At 39.7% G+C, this 20,049-nt stretch overlaps 1 protein-coding gene across 3 annotated transcripts; it reads right to left on the minus strand.

Moving 5' to 3' along the window:
* Positions 1 to 2,100: 2,100 nt before the first annotated feature.
* On the minus strand, positions 2,101 to 19,484 carry LOC147795828 (uncharacterized). Of its 3 annotated transcripts, none has more exons than XM_087130876.1 (6): positions 19,057 to 19,484; positions 10,386 to 10,721; positions 9,846 to 10,193; positions 9,064 to 9,378; positions 8,058 to 8,432; positions 2,101 to 6,709 (listed from the first exon to the last, which is right to left on the minus strand). In XM_087130876.1, exons 1-6 carry the CDS (start codon positions 19,076 to 19,078, stop codon positions 6,504 to 6,506), a joined length of 1,602 nt encoding a protein of 533 aa, XP_086987002.1. In that variant the 5' UTR covers positions 19,079 to 19,484; the 3' UTR covers positions 2,101 to 6,503. The 3 variants fall into 3 exon arrangements, with proteins under 3 accessions (XP_086987002.1, XP_086987001.1, XP_086987000.1); XM_087130875.1 differs by lacking the exon at positions 19,057 to 19,484 and adding an exon at positions 17,150 to 18,997; XM_087130874.1 differs by lacking the exon at positions 19,057 to 19,484 and adding an exon at positions 16,913 to 18,996.
* Between the last annotated feature and the right edge of the window lie 565 nt (positions 19,485 to 20,049).

Genomic DNA, 20,049 nt, shown 5'->3' on the forward strand with positions numbered 1-20,049 from the left:
AGCGGCCTGTTCGAACTCCTTGTGTTCCTTCGTCCATGCTGCAAATGAGACTTTGTCGACAACTTTACCTTGCGGGGCACGACGAAAAGGCTAGTCTGGTTCCCTGACCGTGTCCGAAACGGGCTTCCAGAGCTACGGCTAGGTCTATTGTCCACGCATTTCCAATGGACCTAGACCTAACTCTAGACAAGAGATTGACTCCCGGACAAATCCTGATAAAATCGGGTATCGCCTACAGATATAAATAGATCATGACGCAAAACATGCAGGATGTGTTGGCACGAAGGTGCAGTCTACTAATTCATGAAGTGAGAATTTCTGGCCAGCTCATTAGCATTAAAAGTGCCCCACAGTATCTTTTGAAAAAAAAAAGAAATAATTGTTTGGCCCCCAAAATGGTGAGGCTGTGTAGATCTTTGCCAGGATCAATCCCTGAGTCTTTGAGCTTTCAGAGAGCAAAATGGCTAAAAACTACGGTTGAAAAATGGTCCTAGTGCCCGAAAAAGTCGAGGGTTGCCACTTAAAAATGGCTGCAATCAGACTTCGCAAAATCACCCTTTGGGGGTTAATTTTGTTTTGTGGGAACAGTTAAAAATGTAATTGGTTAACCCACAAAAAATTGAAAAGAAATTGAAAGTTTAGTGACCAGGCAAGAATTTCATTTGTGTTTGAGAAATCTAAGGGATGCTGGCGTGCATGTTATTGGGCCCTGAACGGTGCTGATTTTACACCGTTTTTCAATGGGGCTTGAACTTACATGTACGTGAGTGATCAAACACTGTAAAACAACATTGCATGGGGGCTTGGATCCCAAACAAGATTTGGTTTTCAAACAAAAATCAAATCTTTTCTGGAGTTGTAAATTTAATGTTTTCAATATTCGTTTTTGCCCTTCAGACATCATGGCACCGGATCCGAACAACGTACCAGAATGTGAGCATCATTCGACCAGAGCTCGATGACAACTGACGGATCCAAAGATCTCAAGTAAATCTCGGGTTTAAGTCACTTGGATTATGCTTAGTATCAGCGCTTAATGGTTGAGCATTTATGGTACCTTGTCCAAACACAATGGATCTCAATAATTAGTTTTTCTAGGCAGGGTTACGATCGAGGCGCCATTTTTTGTTGGTCCTTTTTCAAGGGTCAACACTTAGCAGATGTTTTAGCACTCATCTTCTGTCAACTTCCCACATGTCAATCTTTCATCTAACTGATTCTGTTTTCTTGATGAACTCTGCTGCACGAGGTTCAGTTAAGTAATAATAAATATATTATAAAAATACCCAGTGACACAGTATACCGGAAGTTCAGTGTCTCAACTTACTCAGCAAAGTATATTTAGGCCTATTGAAAGTGTTTGTAGAGATATTTTGTATGTATACGCAATATAAGCTTTCACTGCGAACTTGACATGTATAATAGAAGCTACCGCCACCAACATTTACGTTTATATCAGAAAGCAGGGCACAGGATGTTGTTTTCCTGTTTATTACACTTCTCTTGCATAGCCAGCTTTTTGGTTGTTAGAATTTGTAGCCTAGCAATCTTATACTGATGGGGGTGGGTTGATAAGGGTATCTCTCGTAAAAGGTAAGCAGGGGTTTATTCACTGGTTCCCCAACACAGGCACGTAGGAAAATAATTTTTCCTGGGGGACCAGAAATCTTTCTACAATTTCTATTTTTCGAATGTGATCTGACTAAAATTACCATACACTGCTACAAATACTCCCCACTCCGAGAATTCAAATTACACAACTTGTGGGGGGGGGGGGCTACGGGCCCCAGGTTCCTACGTGCATGCCTTCCCCAATATCCATAAAATCGAAAACGAGGCAAAGGGGTAAGAGTGCTGTTCAACGTGGAATGATATGCTACACAATATTGACAACCGTCTGTGTGGGAATACAACATTAGTGAATGGCAAAAGGGGCACTTTGGAATAGGCGGACGTAGGCCTATATGGGGTAAAAATGCTTGTTACCAGATATTTAGGGGAACCCCTTCCCCCAAGGTATGCTCAGGCTACTCCACTGATAATTGTACAAACACGTTGGACAACACTTGTGTAAATAGAAATTGACTTAACGGCATACAATTAACATTTTAAAAAAGTATTTTATTTTAAGCATTCAAACACCACAATTAAAGCACACTGAAAATTAAAATTACAAAATTAGACCCAAAAAGCGGGCTAATGTAGGCTAAAACGTCTGGGCCCTGCAGAAAATAAATAGAATGCAGAAAATAAATAGAATGATAGGCCTCTACAAAAAAATAAATGGAATGCCAACAGAAAAGTAATATCAAGTAGTATAATTCCATGCGCAATATTAGCACAATAACGGACAGCTTTGCCTAGGTTATCAACACACTTTGTTGTTCGTGGATCGCGCTCGAACGCCAGGAACAAACAACCGGTTATCGCTGGTAGTTAGTGACAAGCAGCATGCAACATGGCGGCGCCCATGTAGGCTACGTTTATTATTCGAGAGTTAATGTTTGGATGGGCTGAATTCTTTTCTATTTATAGAGAAACAGTCATTTCTGTGTGATGGAAAATAACCAATATTAATTTTGCAAAACTTCCAATTATCTCTGGCTTTGGAAGCCATCTCTCTAATTGTTGCCGTTCAAAAACCAAACTCTCACGAGTTTTCCCGTGTTTTCCTGTGTAACTCTGATGAGGAGGAGGTGTGTGATCCTGTTCCGAGAACAGTGTTCTTGAGTCGTGTTCCCGCCATTCGAGCGCGAGAACAAGAAACCCGTGTCAAGAATAGGCCTCCCAAACTCAGCCTTGGAGAAGGCTTCAACGAGGCTGGCATACACAATCTTCACTTTGTGTGTGGATAACCTTTCCTGTGTTCACAGGTCCACATTATAGGTATGTAAGACACTAACCTATTATAAAAAGAAAGAAAGAAATTGACTGGACTAGCGCCCCCCCCCCCCGAACGGAGACATTGACAAACGGGAAGAGCCTCAAATGTAGGGCTGGATAGCGCAGTTGGAAGAGCACTAGTGCGATGCTCCAGAGGTCGCAGGTTCGAATCCTACTCCAGTCAATTTCTTTGTTCATCTTAACAAAACAGTAAAATTAAAAAAGAAATAGTTTTTGAATAAAATTCTCAGATATGTCTGTATGTGTCGACTAATACGTAGGCAGATTAATGATACAGATACATATGTACGTAGGACCTCTACATGTACATGCCAGGTAGTATTAATGCAAGTTAATTAAAGCACAATAACCTGTATATGTATAATGTTACAGCTCTAAACGCAGTTTACTAAAAAAACAAAAAAAAAACCCAAAACACGTCACAGTGTTTATAAAGTGTTACGTTTTTGCGTTTATATTAGTGTTTAGATTCTAAGCTCATGGTTTTACTTTGTATCGCCCATACAGCCGCGGGAACTGCTCTGCACAAATTCAGTTCGTGACAAGCCATCCGATTAAACTACTTTATACAAATTTGCTAAAGAACATAAATTCAGGAAACGCATGCGTGCGTAGCACTGTGCACATTTTAACTCAAATTCACCAAAAAAGGACCTTTTTTGCCCTCCTGATAACGACTGTTTTAACCTTCTCCAGTCATTCCATAAAACCCTCAACTCAGGCCTGTTATTGTATTGTTACTACATAAACAGCTGTATAATCGCCAAGCTAGCGCTTGGAGGATACCATATCTACCCCGTTGGAAGGGACATATAAAGCAAGATGTGAGACGCAGAGCACCGCCCCCTTGCTTTATGTTGTTTCAGTGGAATCTGAGGAATGCTTTTCAGACATTTAGGAGTATGTGTCAGGTATAGGTATCAATAATCCACAGTGTTCAGTTCACTTTTCAAAAAAGATGTCAAACACTCTTCATACACTGGAGAAGAATACAGAGATACACAAAAAGTGATAATTCATTTCCTGGTTCCTTTGAACGATTGGAATTTCGTTCAGAAATAAAATAAAATAAAATACTTTATCATAATTAATCGACTTAAGGCTTAGTTTTCATCTCACAAAAATGTCCGATTGTCTTTTTTACATTATTATAGGCCTTCTATTGGCAACAATTTTACGGAATATTTATTTGATATAATAAGCAATACATGTATTTTTAATCGCTACCGATCTCCACTTTGTTGAGGTACAATACAATTTTTTTGTTGATAACAGCAATAACAAAATCAGTATACTCGAACAACATAGTAACATGCCTGTCCATATAATCATAATAATATGAACATAAAACTCATTTTCATTGGCGTCTGATTAAAATAGGTTTAAAGCAACATTTTCTGTTGACAGTACCCACCCAAATGTTACTGTCTTTCAAATCCTTCCACGATACTAAATCTCTACCACGTGCAAGAAAATGGCTATGCATGCTAAGACTTCTAAGCTGTAAATCAGTTCTACAAGTTTATAACATAAACGTGTGCAGTGTTCACACTGAACGCGAATTCACTTCAAATTTTGACACATACTAGGCCGACTGACTTCGCTACACAGAACGCCAATACAATACCTACCGGCAAATACATTGCACAGATATACCAATACTGTCTGGAATACGGGCGATTCACAATAGTGCACCAACAAGAGTTTGCAATGCGTTGGCCAATCATAACGCGCAAAATTTGTCGACCCTTTCCAACCGCGCAATGGGTCGACAAATTTCGCGCATTGTGATTGGCTAACGCGTTGCAAACTCTTGGTGGCGCACTATTGTGAAATGGCCGTATTGTGAAGCACATTCAACCTAATCCATAGACACAGACACTGTGCTACATGATATCAAGTTTGCCACAAATTAGCACACATCGGGGCAATTCACGAAACCGTATTAATGGCACACAATCAAGAGACTAGCGTGTGATCCCAATAAAGACAAAGAAACATGGAGTCCTCCAGAGAAGGCGAAGATTATTTGAACTCCCAGTTTTTTAGGATGCCCAGGAAGATGTGTCTTTGGACGACCCGGCACCTTCCAAAATGACTAGTAACTGGGTGTAATTTACCTACTTTCTGAGCAGCTGTGTGGAGCTGTCAAAAGAAACGACAGGGGAAGTTGACAAAAGTTGTCTTCTTTCACCACGACAATAATCGACACAAACAGAGGGAGCTGATTGAAGTGGGCGAAGTTTGAGCAAACAGAAAATAGATTACCCAAACCAGAAAGCCCTCCTATTTTGTCTGCCACATTTCAGATGGGCTAATCATAAATTGCGTTTTGCAATTTTTATTGAGTACAGTATTAACCACACACTAAACCGTACTTTGAAAACGCTACGATTATTATTTTACAAGCATGCATTAGAAAAGCCTTGAGAGGTTAAATACACAGAAAAGTCCCCCATGGGTGCCAAAAATGGAAGTATAAAATTGCACATCTAAGTAGCATATTTCTGTATAATTTCTGTTGATTTCAAGTTTGATGGTGTCTAACACCGACTACAGTTTGAAAAAAATAAAGCTGCCTTTAAGGCATGTTAAACAATTTGTGTTTTACAAAAAACTGCATAAACATTTGATGTGGATAATTGCAGGAAAACTATTTTGAACATTTTCGAAAGTTGTCCATTTGTTGCCATCTTGAAATACTCATTAGAAATGTACAAATGTAAAGAATGGAGTTGAAATGAACATATCTTAATGTACCTAGTTATCCTTGTTTCATTTTAATTTTGAAATTCAATGGTAATGGACAACAAGTTTGGAAAACCCTGCAATTCACGTATATAATGAGTCAAAAACAGAAGAGATGAATTTCATACACCTGATGATAATGGCAAGAAGTTGTGAGAAACCATAAAGTTTGTAATGAGTCAAAAATGGAACATGGAAATTTAAAACATTTACTCATTAGAAATGTACAAAAATATAGAATGAAGTTGAAATGAACATATCTTAATGTACCTAGTTTCCCTTGTTCCTATTCATTTTAATTTTGAAATTCAATGATAATGGGCAAGAAGATGGGAAAAACATAAATTCCTGTTTATAATTAAGCTAAAATAGAAGAGGTACATTTCAAACACCTGTTCAGAGGTTTAAATAAACGTCTACCGCAATCCCACAATCGGACGTTGTGTTCACAACAATTTTGTTGTAAACAAGGGCAATATATCCGATTAAAATACTTTATCGATTTGTTTGATTACAACTTTTTTAGTTATGACGAGCAACAAGTAAATAAAAAGAAGCAAACAACCTTAAACCCTGAAGGACCTCCAAAGTGAAACCAGTACCAAATGACACGTCAACTGTTTTCAAGTAAAGTCTATGTAATTGTCCATGCACAACTAAAAATTGTCAACCACTTGTGATAATAGCTGCAAACTTTTTGGGGGGCTGGGGCCTTTTCTTCTTTTTTGCCACTGTTCTTATTTGATTAGGGGCTCTGTTTATTACTATCATTATTTTACAGCTTTCCTACTGCTTCCATTTTGACACAGACAACTGAACAGTTCCCCTGCGATTGGTTTAAAAACCTACCGCTATGACGTAACAGGGGCAAGGTTAATAGGAGGAGTGGTCCCAGACGGAGCGGGGGTGTAGCCGTGATGCTGTCTTCGCTCCCTGACAACCACAGCGGCAAGAAGCAGCAAGAAACAAACAATGATACAGACGACGATGTCAAAGGCGGCCTCAGTGATGAACGGCTCACATGGACAGCTCACAGGGGTCGGCACTATAGTTGACGCTTTGGGAAAAAACATACAAAAACGTGAGTTGGGTAATCTGATCAGTGTTAGCTGAAAATAGGTGTATGACGACCGAAGTCCGTATTCTAAGGACGTGTCCGAAATGGGCTTCCCACATGCAGCAAGGTATGAGACGGAGAGAACCCCCCTGCTTTGTGTTGGTCATTGTCTCGCAGGAATCTGGGGAATTCCTTTCAGACATCTTTGGGGGATGTGTTAAGTAACAATAGTCTGGAATGTGTATAGGGATTGGACATGTTGAGGGGGTACCCCTCGGTCTCATTTCTTGCTGGGTATAGGGCTAAGTTCCAGAGCTCCAGCTAGGTCTAGTGTCTGCGCGTCTCGCCGCATATTTCCAATAGCATGAAGACCTAGAGCTAGCTCTGGACAACAGGTTCGAATGCAGCCTTAATTGCTTGACCACACCACACACCAATTGCTCCCACCACATAAAAAAGAAAACACAGGGAATTTCGGATCTGACACTATGAACTTTCAACACCGTGAAGATGCAGTTTTACCATTAAATCACCGTGAAATTTTTGTCAAGGCAATGTAAGCCCGTTTTCACGGTGGAAAGTTGATCAGCTTGGGAGTGGATTAGCCTTTTCACATCAACATCTTGGTAGCTGATGGTCCTTTTGTTATTCATAACGTACACCGGTCCAGCTTCCCACCGTGGAAGGTGTGAAAATAGCGGATTAACTGTCGAAGCGTAATAAAAGATTAGTGTGATAGACAGCCAGGAATTAGCGAAGCAGTTACCAACAAAAGGAGCGATTGAATACCCACAACCGGGATTTTTTTCACGGTGTTTTCACCATGTGAACTGCCATGAAGTTGCAGTGAAAAAAACAATTTCACAATGAAACTACAAATTAACTGCAAATTCATGGTGCTGAAATTCATAGTGTGAGGGACTGCAAAAGGTTTTTTCACCCACTTTTACTTCCACCAGAATAAATTAACAACGGACGCAATAGTCGTCGAGGGTGAAGTGTACAGTGCGAATCTTAAAAACCACAAAGTGCAGTAAGTTGATGAAAAATGAATGAATGGCACGTTTAGGGCTTCAGGCTAACTGGAAGATGGTTTTATTGTAGAGGGAGAATATATAAAGCAGGGAGCGACAGGGAACAATGAAATGTGGTTTAAATTGGAAGGATTTGTAAATTAAAATGAGGTGACATAATATCTGGGGGAATGAAGATGGGAAGATAAAACGTAAAGTACAAATGGGTGCCTTATGGAAGGTTGATAGAGAAGGAGAATATGTCAACGACTGTTGTTTAATCAATTGAAGTACATACTCCTAATGTTCTTAAAAATAAATCAATAGCTGCTTACGTTCAGCCAAATAACTTTTCACGTCCACATAGGACCGAAGTAAAACCCCCTCCTCTGTGAAAATATGACACCAGTATCTCATGTCACCGTATCTGCTATAATTGCCCACTTGAAGGAATCCCTCTGGGGATATGCTGAAGGAGCCTGCGGATTCCGCACCGTCAGACATCGTCTTTGAACGCCCGGGTAGGGTCAGTGTACCAATCACAGTGGCCTTCTGCGTAGTGCACACGCCAAATGACCAGAACAAAGTGGCGTTGGTCCCTTGGGAGACGTGCAGTACAGCAGGGCACTGATGTTTAAAATCTTCACCCAGCTCAGCGGTCACACTTTCACGGGAAATAGTGCGGCCCCCATCCAATGGGAAAAGGTTTCCTGTATCGACCATTCCATGGAAAAACAGAAAAATATATAGAAAGTGTGCAATGCCCGGTTTTTGGGTGTATACTATTAGTCTGCTAATGATGATAATCTCACAAATAGGTACTCAACCCCCATGTTACATTTTGAGATGTCTATTTCGAATATACATCTGAATGGTTCGAGAAATTATAAGTCCAATTTTTGTGTCCCTGTCACGTATGACATATGATTTTGTCAGTTAGAATACATTGTCCAATTTCCAAGAGTGATGAATTAATGCAAATCACATGTACATGTACTTGCTAAAAATAGTAATAGTTTGAAATCAATTACGGTGATATTTCCATGTCAAATAACAAAGGTCAGATGTTACAGGGACACAAAAATGTCACACTTTTGGACCCCTAATTTCTGGAATTACTCATGTACTCTTAAAACCAACTGCCAAGTCTTTGCCTGTGAAATGGTAAATAGAAAGTGAGAAACACTTTCCTCCCTGCAAACAGAAGGTATGGGAAAATAACTCCTTCATTTTTGTTTTTTGGCAAGGTTAAAATTTCTCCCTTATGGGTCATTAGTTATTAGGGAGTTTGGGAAAAGTCTACTGTACAACAAGCTTCTGAAGGAAAAACTGCCTGCACACCTATCACTTGGACTTCGATGGTGTCATTTCCAACTCCACACTGGTACAATCCTGCGTGTTCGTCGTGCGCTGATCTAATCACCAAACCAAAGTCAGTGGCAAGATTGAATCCAAAATAGGAATCTACAGCACCGGTCGACAGGTTGTAACTGACGACAACTTGTTGATCTGCGGGGTCGAGCTTAAGCCACTTGGCCTCACAAAACGTGTCACCTGTCGACCAGCCATGGCAGGGGAGTACCTGCTCTCTGCCTTCTTGCAGGTAGAAAGATAATTCAGATGCCTTCAAAAGGCCAACTTTTGGCTGTTGCTGGTCTGTAATAAAGAAAAGTGTGAGACTTCGTTATCAGTGGATTTAATAACGTCGGACAAAGATTATTCAAAAAGTGAAATACTGAGATCCATTTTGAGTGTAGGTCCTATGCACAATTTCATTTTCGAAGAGGATTCATAATAAGGTGCTGTTAAAGATTTTACAGATGATGTTGACTGTGATTTGATCTTTAGGAAAAATTATCTCATATAATGAAGTCATTACTTCTTGGTCTTAAATGCAGTCTAATTTTCGAAGCCATATTAATTCTGTACTGGACGGATGTTTAGGATACATCCGGGTACTGCGAACAAGGATATTCTGTACCCAAACAGAGAAGTTTTGTGCAATTGTGGCGTGGCCGAACTTGGTGGTACTTTACACAATAAGGAAATGAAATGACCAACACTCAGCACCAGTATTTCGTGAAAGCCTTAAGTCAAAAGATAATAGTTATAACTTACATTACCTTCAAACTGGCTATCTATGTAGCAATTTCTAAGCGTCCCATCTGACTGAAATACATGACACCAGAATCGCTGGTTATCATGCACACCATTCAGGGAGTTGACTGTAAGCGAAGCGTCGCTACCAATGCTGTAATCAGCGCCATGTTGGATTTGCAGGGTGACGCCATCAGAGAAACGTGCACCAATGATCTCTGTATCTGTAGTGATGCCCTCTCCCATTGACCAGTACACTACGGATGGTGCGTCGGGTGACTGTGACATGCACAGACACGGTAGCATCTGCCTGCGTCCTCTGTGAAGAGTGGTGGAGCCTGAAGTGTCATTTGGACTTGCAGGAAATGACATGTCTATGATTAAGCAAGAAGAGGGTCGTGTTGTCAAGGTAATGATTTATTTCAACCGAAACCATTTTTATACAAAGAATGTGCAGTGCAAAAACTACAGCACGCCATAACATTTTAAATTAGCCCCATCAAACTGTTTGATTCAATATCCTTTAATACGATATTTACACCTACACGAAGAGAGAATGACCTTACCAAGAACTTGCAAGTTTATTCCTTGAGCCCTAAATCCGGTTTCTTTGGGGATAACTTGACACAAGAAACAGCCTTCGTCACTCCCTTCGATGCCTTTTATAAGGAGGCTGAAATCAGCAGAGAAGGCGTATCTGTCGCTGATAGGGTAGTTACCACTGCCGGAGTGACTGATTAGACGAACCGTCGACGGGTCACCTACGACATATCCTTTGTACCAAACGACGCCGTCTAATTTCTCACCACGCCGAAACGTTGGGCACGAAATTTGATGCCATATCCCAAGCTGTGCGTAGCCACCGTTCCTGGTTAGCCCAAAGATATTTTCAATCTTCTCACCTGAATGAAAAAAACAAAAGAATTGTACTCTAACAAAACTGCGAAATAAACTCCTGCCATGTTCTTTGCTATTAAGCCTTCATGACCTTGTCATTGCCGGGGGGGTATGATTTAGTCAATCTGAAAGCAGTTGTGTATTTGTTGAACACTGACGGCACAGTATCTTGTGATAAAATACTTGTTTTGTAAAAACCACTGTAAATACGTGCGTTACAAAGTAGTGCACCTTCAAAGACGACCCAAAGCACGTTTGGAAAGGGTCGACAGATTTTGAGCGCTGTGATCGACCGACGTGCGTGTGTCGCAAACTTTTGAAGACGCACTATTGTGAATCGCCCGTGTTGGGAATTTTATTTTTAAATATCGCAATGTGAGCAATTTTGCCCCCAATATATGGACTGGAGAAATTAAAGAAATCAAGATATTTAAACTGCTATCCAATTTGGGTTTCTAATCACTGATGATCTGATAGAATAACGTCCAAATTCATATTATTTTCTAGATATCTTTTACTACCCTAAGAAAACTAGCGTACACTAAGCTCATCAAATGGGTAAAAATCAGGTGTTCTCATTATTTTCCATGTTCTTAGCATTGGTTTTAAAAGCGACATGTTTGGGTCACAGTTTGAGAAATACTAATTGATTATCTTAATCGAAGCTAGGAATAATTTTGGGAAGGCAAATATTAGTTTCCATTTCATTGAACTAAAGTAACCCAACCATTTCCTATTGTGTTTAGGTCTACTGCGCTTTGTCATGAACTTTTCTCTTAGACGTGACCCTGACCTTTACATCAAAGTGCGCATGACAGATTCTTGGTCAACGTGGCATGACAGTTACGTCGCGTACTTTCACCGTGATGTCAATGTTTCGTTTACGGCAAGTCAACAGGGCTAGCCGTGGACAGAAACGCACTGCATAATCTTTATTTCACCAAGATACCTAAAAAAAATCATTCAGGGAAATGTTTTACATTTTTGTGTGTGACATGTAACAGATACAAATTTTGGAATAGAAAATTATGACTGACGATTGTCAACGGAAGACGTGGATTAGAACATGGCTTAGAATTGTTTGAGCTCCTATGCACTGTTGTGTTTGCTTATAATTCCTGTGGTTGGGATCCCTTGGGATGTAAAAATAGCTCTAATTTGATGAAATATTAGTCACTACTTTATCATAAGCTGTTGAGAGAAAGTTAAAAGCAGTCTTAGTCACTCTGTGAAAAATTTCTGCCAAACGGACGTAGTTTTACAAAACAAAGCAGCAAAAACGGCCCCGTGGAATTCCCAAACGCATTTTGTATCTACGAAGAGGGATTTCCCCGACGAATAAAAATGTTGCCATCCCAATATCACCCCATAAGCATAATGGTATGGTCCAAACCGTAACATGGCGGCCGTATCGCCATAACGCACAGCTAAGGGTTTTTGCCAACATCAACGATTTCAAGACAAGAAACTTCCTGTTTTTCCAAATATGATTTCCTCTGTCCAAAATTATGAGTTAAAAATGAGAATGGATTTTAGACTTCAAATAGGGGAGCCTAACGTACCAATATCGACGCGAAAGTGTCGTCGTATCCAGCATAATGACGCACGCACATCTATATAATAATATGCAGGATTGTACATCTCTGTAACCTTATGGGTAAAGGTTGACTGCAATATTAAAGGTTACTGCTCTATGAAGTTTGCTGCCATGAATTATCGGAGTTACATAAGATGCACAGCTAAATTTACTGAGTATTTTTGGCTTTTTTTTTCATTTCAAGGGGCAGTAGAACACAGTCGTGCAGTGGATCTCGCAAGAACGTTCTGTGCTCACCCAGAATTCCCTGTAGCGATTTTGCGCAAAATAAATTTTTCAATTTGATGACCATTGACAAGGCTGCTATGTTTTCTTTGATTTTATGAACTTCAGGCACAAACCAAACGTGAAACAAGTAAATGAAAGCTACGGTTAATTTTACAACCCTTAATTTGTCAATTTCGAACGGTTGTAAGTCAAGTACTTTTCCAAGTACTTAAATTGCCGAGTATAGTCCGAGTACTTTACCTGCCAAGTACAAAAACTAATTTTCAAGTACAAGCGCTTGTATCTCAGAGTACGAGTTCGACCAAGAGTGCTTCTAATTACAAGTAAAAGTTAGAGTATCTTAAATCTAGGTAAATAGTCAAATTTGTGTGTCAAAATGTTCAAATGGATGTGAACAATGGATCTACAAACATTTTAGCAACTGATTGTTTTATTTGAATCTGAGAATATGAACTACAATATGCCCAAGGACAACTGTTCCGCAGATTCCTAGCTTCCCGCTCTCCTGATCGAGGACCATCAGTCACCTACACTCTTTCCTATTAACCCACTACATTGCCCACATCACCTACAATAACTTGCATCAACTACAAAGCCAGTATGCAAAGGCCAGTCTTCAGCCACTAAGTACTGATCATATCCCCCAACAAAAACTATACAGGACCTGTTCAGATGTTCAATTGTCACAATAATGTTTACCGCTCTGGACTCTATCCATAAAATAATACAGCATAAATTTCATATACACGTATCAATTAAAAAATAGGCCCAAGGGGAAATAGAAAATATCACTTTAACTTTAAAAATAAAAATTGTTTAGCCCTGACATAATTTGTGACCAGCGGTAGGGTAGTTATCTGTATACCTACATTTCAAGTCAACCTGAACAACTTGTTTCAGATTTCGTTTTTTCTACATTTCTTTATGACCTAATATTGTGAGAAATTAATTAGCAATCTCCAGTCAAGAAAAAGTTTCCTGCTAAATTACTAAGAAACACATGGTTTTGGGTATCCACCACTTTAATATAACGAATCAAATCGGGTCACTTTATCGCGTTTAAGCAACAAATGGGGTGGGGGTTGTTGTTGCATCAAACCTGCAAGTTTGAAGAGTTATTGTGTTGGTAATTCCGGAAAATCTATTTGAGAAAGTCACCCCTTTCTGCAGCACTGGGAGAGGAAAGACTTGGCAATTTTTAAAGGTGTTACTTTCACTCAAAAATGAACACAACGACGCACGATTAATAAACTGCTCGGCAAAAACACTTCTGTTGAGAAGTTTTAAGTTTCACGAATGAAAAGTCAACACAAATTCCCAAGGAGTCACAAGTTTTACATTTAAATACGGTATTTGTAATTGTACTTTGTGTCAGGTAGACAGAGTGGAATAAATACTATGAAAGTTAGGAACCTTTGACTGTTCCTGGGAATTCCTAAGAATATTGAAAAACAGTCTAATTATGAGAGAGTTGAAGTTTATAGCAGGTTGAAAGAATTGCTGTGACAAAAGTCATTTTGACACTTCAATAAATAGGTAGGCCTATGATGGGAACACTGACGAAAGTGTGCATATGGTGATTTCCACTTACATGTACATGTATGTTTGGAATAAGAGTTCTTGAGAAAAACAGATGCTGCGTAAATGTGCAGGGGTGAAAGCAAGATCAGACCTTTCACCCCGAGAGGGACGTTGCCTTGGATATGACCCTTAGGGCAACATATTTTGAGATTTCTACTTGCTGTTAGAATAAAAATAGCATGAACAAATCTACCAATGGATTGGGCTCACCGTTATACATATACGCACTTGATCATTAAAAGACAACGAAACAATTACAAGTAATAAACACTTTGCAACCTGGAATTATCTACACTTCAGAAATGTCTTACGCTACAGAGAGCTGAAATTGTTAATCTAGGGTGCCTGTTTGATTCTCAGCAAAATATTTCCCGAGAGGGGAAAAAATATCTGATGCAATGTGTCACAGTTCAGAACTGGACAACTGGGACAATTTACAAACAATCGAGGACAACAAATCATATTACTCTCTTTGTATGGTTTATTGTTTACAACTTGTTTCCAAAGTTTTTACAAATATATTCCAAACCTAAAAATGTAAAATAAAATGAGAGGTTTCAATAGTCAGATTTCAAGTTTAGAAAATGTTCGATTGAAATGTTCAATATCTTCTGATCACAAATACCTAACATTGGCAGGACATATTTGCGTTTTTACTGAATTCTAGATGGTTATCGCCAGGTCGATCTTGGTCTTAAGCAATCTAAACTCCCCAATGATTTTAGAGTTTGAAATTGTCACATTTGATCTTTCTTATCCACAATTTGAATAAACCAGCAAGGACTTCAACACAAAATGTTTGCTAAAATGTCTCTACAATTTCCACGGTTAGAACTTTTCTGTACATTTACACTGAAATATAGCAAAAACAGCCTTATGAAAGTAGTCTTGTGTACCAAATTTATGTTGATTCATGCTACAGAGGAAACTGTAATTTACAATGCTTGTTACGAGGTTCTGTGGTAAGTAAAAAAAATCACTGTAGAATCACAAAGTGTGTCTGCTGCAAAGATTCTCTGTAAAGTACTAATAGATTTTACAGAAACCCCCACGATTTTTAAGAGTGTAACTCCAACCGGTCTTTGGCAAACGAGGTCTTGGAGAACCACTGGTAGCCTAGCTGTGGACAGTCTCTAAAGAAGTTCTGCTTTGGTCCATTATCAAAGTGATAGGTAGCTCTGACCGGTCCTTGGCAAACGAGGTCTTGGAGAACAAGGTAGCCTGGCTGTGGACAGTCTCTAAAGTAGTTCAGCTTTGGTCCATTATCAAAGTGATAGGTAGCTCTGACCGGTACTTGGCAAACGAGGTCTTGGAGAAGCAGGTAGCCTGGCTGTGGACAGTCTCTAAAGTAGTTCAGCTTTGGTCCATTATCAAAGTGATAGGTAGCTCTGACCGGTCCTTGGCAAACGAGGTCTTGGAGAACCAGGTAGCCTGCGGTCAGTCTCTACAGTAGTTCTGCTTTGGTTGTCACTCAGTCCAGACTTTCAATACCAGGTAGTCATAGGGTGTCTTCAATACCCAAAGTGGTGACCATCTAAACATAAAGACATATGAATGACCCAAAAGCTAATAATATTGTATCACTGTTACAAGATTTCAGAGAAAATGGTAGGTAGCGTCTGCCCCAACGAATCGAAAACATCAGCTATTCTTTTCTATTGTGATTCGAGTTAAATCGATCATTAAAATCTGAACTTCGACTTGTTTGTATTTCCTTGATGCATTCCATTGAAACTGGACATTTAACACAGAAAAATCACTTGTTAACTCTAGCACAAGTAGCAAGATATTTCAAAATTCGTTTGAGAAAGCAGTTTCGACTTTTTTCGAAATTTCAACATAAATACATCAACTTCAATGAATAACTTACAGTTCACCTTCTCTTCCTTCACTTTAATAGAGTCTTCGTCCAACGCCTGGTCTAGAATTTCTCCACACAGCTTAGAATGCCAAAACTGACACAAAAGGCACAAACTTTCACAGAGAAATTTGGCCACCATCGATGCCCAGCACGAACTTGAATTCCGATCAGGGGTCAACTTTACAAAATCAGAACACAAAGCTCTGCCAGCATAAAGCATCAGCTGCCATGGAACACAGGCAACTAAAGACAGGGCAGTCGGATCCCACACCTCTAGTGTCTAGTAGTTTCTGCTGGTGCCCATGATTGCATTATGTACAACCCTAGAGACAAAGCATACCCTTGCATTCAACTATACATTGCCTAGTCCCCTAGATTCCCAAATTTACAAGTCTCTTCAACTTTCTACACCAAAATCTAGATAACTCAGCTGGGAAAAAAAAAGCCTTTTTGGGGTGGAATGCTAATGGATAGAAGGTGTTTTGGGGTAAAAGAATAAAAGATAGTTTGGGCTCATATCTTGTATTTTGGTTTTAATCAAAAGAGGTATTCTGCCTGATAATTAGATTCTTATTATAAATGTGCCAAAGCTGGGTTGCAAAGTGTTACCTTGGCAGCTACAAATTAAATAAACAAGATTGTTTGGCAATGGTTTGAACTTTTTCACTAAAAATTATTATCAATAGGTGTTTTAAAGTAAGCAGTTAGCAATACGTATGAATTGCTACAGTTGTTTCCAATTTGATTAAATCTGTATTGAGTGCAAGGATATGCAGATTACCCCCAAAAACCTTTACATGCATGCCCACTTTTCAGACTGGCTCCTTCCTGGAAGCAAGATGGCCAATAAAGGGCCTTTTCAACGCTACACACACCAAACGTAACTGTAGAAATGAGGTATATAGCATGCTTAAGTTTCTACCCCTTACCAGATCCTGCTGCGCACACGCTGCACTTTGCTGTGATCTCTACGGGCATGAAGGGCAAATAAAGGAGCAAGAAGAGTACAAAGCTACCGGGACCTCCATAGAGTGAAGGAGAACCGCCCTTGGTGTACTGAGGCTGCTTCTCAGCTACACTGACACACACATCACACGCTACTTGGTCAAAAAACGAGGTAGTGTTGGAAAACACTACTTTATTTTTGTCCTTTAACATATTCTTACCGAGACAAAAACACAAAATGAAGCTAAAAGTCAAATTTATGTTCTCCACAATGAAAGCACACATAGGCCTACTCTGAATTTTTACACAGCGTTAACATCATGTGACTATAAAGGTCATCAAGGTCAATTTCCGTATTGTGTCCTTGTCCTTAATGACGTACGAATGACCCAAAAGAGAGACACGAGGGTGGTAATGTTCCAATGGAATTATCATACAAGGAACAAAAATTAAGAAGTGTATAATTTGGGATATCATGCACAAACGAAGATAACATTGTGATTATTAATATAGATGATCTGGTGATCTAGCTACATTTACGGGACTAGGCCTATCCAGTCGCATATTCATCCGCGTGTTTACCAGACTGAAGAGAGCCCGGAATTCAGATTCGGCCAACGATTCAACAGTGCTCAAAATCCATGAATTGCGGGCTAGATTCAGAACGGTGCTAGTAAATCGATGATTTTCTGAGGGGTAATCCTTTGGTTGAACTAAGTGAAAAAACCCACAAAATATAGTTAATCCTATTAATCGAGATTTGTTCCAAGACAACATTAGTGTATTTTTGACGTTAGGCCCAATGATGTTTTCTTTGAAGAAAAATGTCGAAAAGGTCAAGCACGACATGTAGTAAAAATAAATAATAATACAGAAAATCATTGCATTCGAAAACATCGCTCTATTTGACATGTTTAGCTCTTTGTGAAATGGTGCCTTATGCGTGCTTGACAAGGCCCAAATTGAATTAGACTTCAGAACCCCAAAATTGTTTTATTTTTTTCTGTTTTTACAAAATGTATTAACTTGAATATAGCCATCAGGTGCGTCTCTGCTAGTACCCTACACATATCACTTTCACTTACCCCTTAAGATTTCATGCCATAACCTCCACAAAACTAGTACCGACAGGACTTTCAAAATATAGGGATCAAATACTAATAGCAACTTTGTTCGATTTTATTGCCGGTGAGACATCTTTGCTGCTTGTTCCCAATTAACCCAAGTTGTGGTTGTTGGAATGGGTCGGATTTTGTGCCGTCAGCGCGCGTAGCCCGGGGGAAACGGCCGTGTGGCGCTGGTACAGTGATGACTGTACATAACAATCTTCACCTTATATCGCCTTCATGTCCAAATCTACTAAAAGGGATTAGTAGAGTCCTCATTGCATTGCATTGATGCAAGGTACATGTACGTGGAGCCACATTCATCTGTGCTTTTTCAATATGCAGTAGAAGCCCTGCTCATTTCCTTCAACGCGTTGATTGCACCAACGATTTTTATGTTTTAATTTAATCCATGACATACCAGCTTAGCCTACATTGTTATAGTAATGACGAGTTTTGTGGATTTTTATAGAAAACCCAAGAAAAAAATTGTTCGCAGCCTGTGCAGCCTACACCTCCGGTAGCAACTAAAGAAAGCTGCGCATTTACATGCATACACAAGTTAATTCTGAACGAATAATTGAATGTATTTGTATGAATGAAGGGGGCAACGGACAGAAACCATTCCCCCCAGGAGCTAAAAAAATAACTCATAAAAGAAATGCAATTCTTTAGGGGGCCTACTTTATCTTGTTTCTTCTGTTCTTCAAATCATGTATAAAAGCCACAAAACCCGATTAAAGTTTGCTTCTCAGCTGGATTCGCCCTGAATAAAAAGCTGTTTCTACTTGGCCTAAATTTGCGCGTCACTTGCATTTGACGTAAAGTCTGGGATAGGCACAGTTACTTACAGCTACAGCAAAACGCAGGGAGCTCAGACCTTGCAGGTCGATTATCCGGATCTACTTGTAATCAAATTAATTAACACCTCCCCGACAGTTTCCTATAATTTCTGTTGCTGTTTTGTTACAACTGAGGCTGGAACCCAGCCGAGTTTCCAATAAAAAATCTTCGCCACTTACATTCAGAACAGGGAGGCCTCATCACTTGCCGATAAATATCAGGCTATCCATAGTTACTCCTGCAAGGCTGTGCCTCCAATCCGTTTCATGCTGTACAGGTCAAAATCCAATAGAGCTTGAGAGGTACATGTAATTACAGGTCGTGCTCTCTTGATATGACAGTCAGTTCCGGTTAAATGACACAAAAGGCAGTACTAGTCTTGTGAAGCTATGTCCCTGATGTGGGTATAATAATTATGTAGGTTGTGCGACCGCATACAGCACTGCGTGATTTTGGAGTGCATTCACGTGAATCTTGACCAGTTATGTTTACAATGAGAAACACGAAGCACGAAAGTACTTTGTTCTGACAAACCACACACGCCGGTACTTGCTACTTGGCATTGTAATGTATTGGAATGCGAGCAGGTGTTCGTCACGTGACAAGCTAAAGGGTTAGTTTACCCTCCATTCACGGGGCCATTGGTGATATACCCGCAGCAAGAAACGAGACCGAGGGGTATCCCCCAACTTGCCCAGTCGCACGCTCCAGAATATTGTTACTATATAACACATCCCCCCCCCGATGTCTGAAAGAATTCCTCAGATTCCAGTAAAACAGTGACCAACACAAAGCGGGGGGGGGTCTCTTCGTCTTACATCTTGCCTCAAATGATTGGCGAGGGAAAAGGAAAACCTTTTGAAAAAGAAACATGAGAGAAAGCTTCTTATTTCATAATTCGTAAACTCAAACGGAATGAATTATTTCCAACTATGCTTAAGGTCACACCTGCAATACGGGGAGCAAGGTTCTTCGACGAGGAGCCTACGAACCCGTACTCCTGGTCAAGGATTAAGGAGCGGGTAAACGCCGGTCGTTCGTTTGTTTGTTTGGGATTTTTTTATTTATTTATTTATTTTTTTTAAATTTTTTTTCAAGTTCATCTGCACCCACGATCAGAATTCCTAAGTGGCAATTCTCTAAGAATTGAACATGTTTGTATATAACTGAAT

The sequence above is a fragment of the Acanthaster planci genome, linkage group LG20 (assembly GCF_054643075.1).
Source record: "Acanthaster planci isolate LZ-2023a linkage group LG20, COTS_SCS, whole genome shotgun sequence".
NCBI classification, from domain to species: Eukaryota; Metazoa; Echinodermata; class Asteroidea; order Valvatida; family Acanthasteridae; genus Acanthaster; species Acanthaster planci.